Source organism: the organism of the source record quoted next, unplaced genomic scaffold (assembly GCF_019419815.1).
Source record: "Pyrus x bretschneideri cultivar Hongxiangsu unplaced genomic scaffold, Pyrus_bretschneideri_v1 Contig18, whole genome shotgun sequence".
Taxonomy (NCBI): domain Eukaryota; kingdom Viridiplantae; phylum Streptophyta; class Magnoliopsida; order Rosales; family Rosaceae; genus Pyrus; species Pyrus x bretschneideri.
In genome coordinates this window covers 5,047,017-5,052,234 of record NW_025999479.1, presented here as the reverse complement: position 1 = coordinate 5,052,234, position 5,218 = coordinate 5,047,017, and the positions used below count along the sequence as shown (strand labels likewise).

At 36.8% G+C, this 5,218-nt stretch overlaps 1 protein-coding gene across 1 annotated transcript; it reads right to left on the bottom strand.

Moving 5' to 3' along the window:
• Positions 1–1,488: 1,488 nt before the first annotated feature.
• LOC103954703 (dof zinc finger protein DOF5.7) lies at positions 1,489–4,235 on the bottom strand. Its single transcript, XM_048582104.1, has 2 exons — positions 2,570–4,235; positions 1,489–1,611 (listed from the first exon to the last, which is right to left on the bottom strand). Exon 1 carries the CDS (start codon positions 3,736–3,738, stop codon positions 2,584–2,586), a length of 1,155 nt encoding a protein of 384 aa, XP_048438061.1. The 5' UTR covers positions 3,739–4,235; the 3' UTR covers positions 1,489–1,611; positions 2,570–2,583.
• Positions 4,236–5,218: the final 983 nt, after the last annotated feature.

The window sequence follows — 5,218 nt, the reverse complement described above, 5'->3', positions numbered from 1 at the left end:
TTCAATTCAAAGATTAAAGCTTTTAAATCCGAATTACACAAAATATCAAAATCTGTTGTAAACCCAAAAGTCAATTACCTTGCAGTGCTCTTCTCCAGCAATTTGTAGGAAAAAAAGGAAATCAAATTTGGAGTTGTAAAACATAAATTATAGTAGAAATTTAATTTGTGATTTCGAATTTGCAGTGCTCTTTCTCTGCTTTGAGGAACAAGAAGAAAGACCTGCTGGTCTTTCGATCCAAATCAAGTGCAAAATCCATAGCTTCCTCCTTTCAGGAAGAAAACAGGGAGAAATGGGGGAGAAAAAGAGAGTGGGGAGGGAGACGGTCGGCCGGAGAAAAAAGGGAAGACAATGAGGGAGAGGGGAGTGAGAGAGTGGGAAGGAAGAAGAAACAAAAATGGTAGAAGTTTCGAGAGATAGGAAGAGATTTCTAGAAGGAAAAAATAAATTAATAATATAATATTAATTTATACAAAGTAAATAATATAATATTAATTATAAATTAAAAAAATAATATTTTATTATTTATTGTCAGAGTTATTCAATGTAGGGATAGAGATGCAAAATGTAGTTACTGTTCATTAAAAGTAATTATTGTTCATTAAAACTGTTCATTAAAAACAATTACTGTTCACTAGGTAGATTAAATAGTAAATAGACTTAAAAGACTTTTACAACGGTGGAGTTGTTCCAAAAAGCTACACATGAATTATATTTTTTTAAACCAAAAAAAGGGAACCCTAAGCACTTTTCTCTATCTCTCTCTCTCTCTGGTTGATTCAAATGTTGACAGTCCTTCATTGAATACACTTTCAAACCACCACTTTTTCAGACAGCACCAAATCACACCACACTGCCATACTAATTATTACAAACGCAACCCCAATAAGCAACAGATCTATAGAGAGAGAGAGAGAGAGTGAGAGAGCAGGCAGGCTGCCTCACATTGCAACAGTTGCAGAGCTAGGAAGAGGCCCGACCATGGAGGCTTTAACTAGGTGGCCCCTTATATTCCATACAGTGAGAGAGATGAAGATGGAGCCTGAGACTCAGTTCCTTGACTGATAGAGATGTCTAGAGAGAAAGAGAGAGAATCTACGGGAGAGAGAAAGACACACTTACTTACTAGACAGTGAGAGTTGTAGACGCTGACTGAACATAAAACAAATCAAAGATATGGCATTAAGTCCCATTTAATAACACCCCAAAATCTACATACACAGATCCCGATGGGGTTAATATTTTGAGACAAGGGGGAGAAACTTAACCCCTTCTTAACTGAATTAGTATATTAAGTACTGATCAATGAGATCAATTTAAACCCTAAATGATGTTTAATTACCACATCATTGCCAAAAGAATTCATAAGGTACTGAAAAACCTCATGTACATATAATTCTATTATGTTCATAATCATTCCTTGATTAAGTGTTCGAAGAAACTTAATTAGGCAACAACAAATTTATTTGTTTCAATCTACACTAGCAGAGAGCATACACTTTGTGTGTGTGAACAACCACCCATGTCCGTCCACGTTCTTCTCAAGCGCAACCGCAAGTGCCCACCTCCTCCTATGTTCTCCTCAAGCTCAACGACTTCAGTTCATTCAAACTATTCAAAAAACATCATGATTTCACTTACCTGTGTAAAAAATGATGGTGGGACAATTTTTCTTAATAAGTGCATATTTTTATCTTATGTAAATATTATGATACAAAATTACTATTTTGCCCTATTTATGTAAATATTGTGTATTAAAAGTGAAGGCAAAATAGAAAAAAAAAAAAAAAAAAAAAGGGGATATGATTATCATTTTGTCAAAAGATATATAATTACTATTTTGCCCTCCTCATCTCAACATTGTGTATTCAAAAGTGAGGGGTAAAATTGAAAAAAGTGAGCAAAAAGGTTCACAAGGTGTGTTCTCTTAATATATAGTATAGATATATATAGAAATAAACAGTAGATTTTCTTGCATTTTGGTGCAAGGCCAGCTTAAAATTGCTTTCAGTTCATGGGTAGCTACTGTATTTATTGTTATTACGAACAACAATCTTTCTTTCAATCTATTGTAAAGTGCATAAGAAAATGGGGAAACTACCATGAACATATATATCCACACATTTGAGCACCGCTTTTTTTGGGTCATTGGTCATCATTACGTTAAATACTGGATAATAATAAATAAATATAATCTTGAAATTAGGTCAAAACATACTATTTCTTTTTGGATAATGATAGAGAGAATAAATTTGGAGACAAAATTTTGAAAGTTAAAGGACATAAAAGTTGATAATTGATTTATTATTTAAAATATTAATAAACGTGCTTATTCATATTAATGACACATCATTTAGTTTACAAATTTAGTCTCTCTAGCTTTACTGTTCATTCCCCTTTTGTTACCAGTTTACTTTTACAGTTTTGCATATGAATAAACCCCAGCATAAACAACATCAAAAGAAACATATGCCAAATTGTGTTTTTAGTTCTTGGATAATTTCTTAAACAAATTAATAGAATTTCCCCCATTAATTTCTGATTATCATGCTTTCAAATTGTCATCTACCTCTCTCTCATGATCTAGGGCAAAACATTGTACTGCTGCCAATCATGACTACTCCACGCTGGAATTCCATGAGGCCAGTTGCTTGCGTTCTCATTGCTGGCGCCGCCGCCGCCACCACCACCGCTGTTTGTTGGAGTCTGAGTCACCGCTGGTGCATAAGAGTTCCCGAAGAACCACTCGGTGGCAGTATCTCCACCTTCTTTTCTTCCATGACTTACACCTTGATGATGATCAGGTCTTGGGGATGATGAAACCTCCAGATTCTGAAACAAGCTTATGGGTGCAATCATCTGCTGCGTTTTCTGCTGGTTTTCAAGCTGAGACTGAGTTGACTGGTCATGTTCTTCCGTACCAAACAACATGGCAAGCCTCTGCTGCTGCAATTTCCAGTGAAGGTCTTGGTTAATAGAACTCAAAGACTCGATTGAAGACGCAAGGCTACTGTGCACGTTCATTGCACTCATCATATTCTGTGCACTAATTAACCCACCGCTACCACTAGCACTGCCTCCGCGGCCGCCCAAAGTGAGCGGATAATTAAAACCCAGAAAAGAATTATTACAAGCGTTTGTCCCACCGCCGGATGATGGCTCAAGAGTACTAGTACTCAATCCGGAAGTACCCGAAACGTCTCCGAAAGCTGGAAATGGGTTGTTGAAATTTATCCCAGTTGCTAGGTTTGTAGAGAACTGGTTGCTATTATGGAGCCTAGATATGCTGCCGAGCTGAAAATCCATAGCGGGGGAAATGCCGTGGAAGAACTTCAAGCCGCCGAGCATCATATTCTCTGAGGAGGAAGAGCCGGCCGAGTCTTTTGATGGGTCGAAGCTGCAGGACAGCCTGGAATTGGAAGATGAGGAGGACCTAATTTTCTTGTTCTTCCGGCAGCCGCCGCCGATGGGGACGTTGCGTAAGGCGCCGCCTTTGGTCCAGTATCTCCGGCAAGTCTTGCAAAAGTGGCGTGGCTGCGTGAGGCTGTAGTTATTGTAGTAGCAGAATTTGGTGTTGGGTGAATCGCATCTCGGGCAGTTCAGGGCTTGCTCTGGTGGTGGCAGCTTTGGCCCCGATGATGATGACGACGTGGCTTTCGGCCGGCTGCTGCCTGAGCCCCCTGTTGGGTTCTCGTCGTGTTTTGGCTTCGTCGGCGGTGCGGTATCTGAGGACATCATTTTGTGTTTTAGAGAAATGTTTGATTAGTTTGTGGGAGTGGGTTGTGTTGTTTTCTGGGGTAGTGGTTTAATTAGTTTCCTTTGGTAGAGCAAAGTTGTAGTCAATTCATTGGTTTCATGCAGGAAATGGATAGAGAGAAAGGGGAAGGAAGGAGATGGATGTTGAATGTTTAAGAGTGCTTGTGATCTCCATCAAAGGGAGAAAAACAAGAAAATTTGATATATGTAATAAGGTGGGTTTTAGAAGCTAGATCTGATGGAATAAATAAAGCTGAGAGAGAGAGAGAGAGTTACAGTAGAAAAAGAAGTCGGTTTCTATTTCTATATATATAGAGATGCAGGTGGGGAGGAAGAGGACAAAGGAAAAGAGGGAGAAGAGACGAGTAAGATGATCTGAGAAGAAACGATCAGCAGCTGGCAGAATAAAAGACATCCACAACCAAAACAACAAAACAGGAACAAAACAATTTGGATAGATCGGTTCCTGATGCTTGAAGAGATGGAAAATGTGACACAGCACACAAATTCAAAATAATCGTCTCATTTTCGAGAGAGAGATTTTTCAGTATGATCGGATATACCACGTGTCATTATACAAATTGTGAGATATGTGTATTAAAAAGTTAATAATTTAAAAACTAAAATTTCTCACCACTTACATAAAAACATGTGGTGTATCACCTTGTGACAATGAAAAATTTCTTCATTTTCGGAGTGGACTGTGCATGTGTCATGTTTTTACATTGTGTGAAAAGAAAAAATTACTTTTATATATGACTGCACAGTAAACAAAAAACTTTTACACGTACCAAAAATACTTATTACGTAATGTATCATTTCACGTTATAAAATGAGTAAATGACAATGTTAATATGTGCTACTTTTAAATTATTGTAAATAAAAATTAATAGACCTCTTATAATTTGAATGAAATTGTATAACACAACAAGGCGTGTTCCGAATTAGTAAGAAATATGAGTGGTAAATTTACCGCTATGTTTAAACGACAATGTAAACTTGATTAACAATAGTAATTAAAGGCACTTTAATTAACTCATGAGAGAACAAGAAAGAGCGTGGCGGGGCGGGAATAGACAACGAGAGAGACTTATTTCTCTATGTAACATTATATTATTGCCTTGCCAATAAACTGTTAAAATATGATTAATTAATTACTTATTGGTTGATGAAACATGAATGGGTATGGGTCATCGTGTCATGGGTGAGTAAACTGATGGTGAAATGAAAGGATTACGATTTTTTCTCCTCTTTTTCTTCCTTCTTTTTTCTCTTCTTCTATTTGAACGGTCACGATTAAATCACGTCAATATTTTATATTAATTTTTTATAAAAAAAATAAAAATAAAAAATATGAAAGAAAGAGATGAAAATATGAAAGGAGAGAATTCTACTCTGAAATGAAATCTATGCTTTGGGATGTGATATGATAGAATGTAGGCTAAAAGAGTGATAGCGAGTA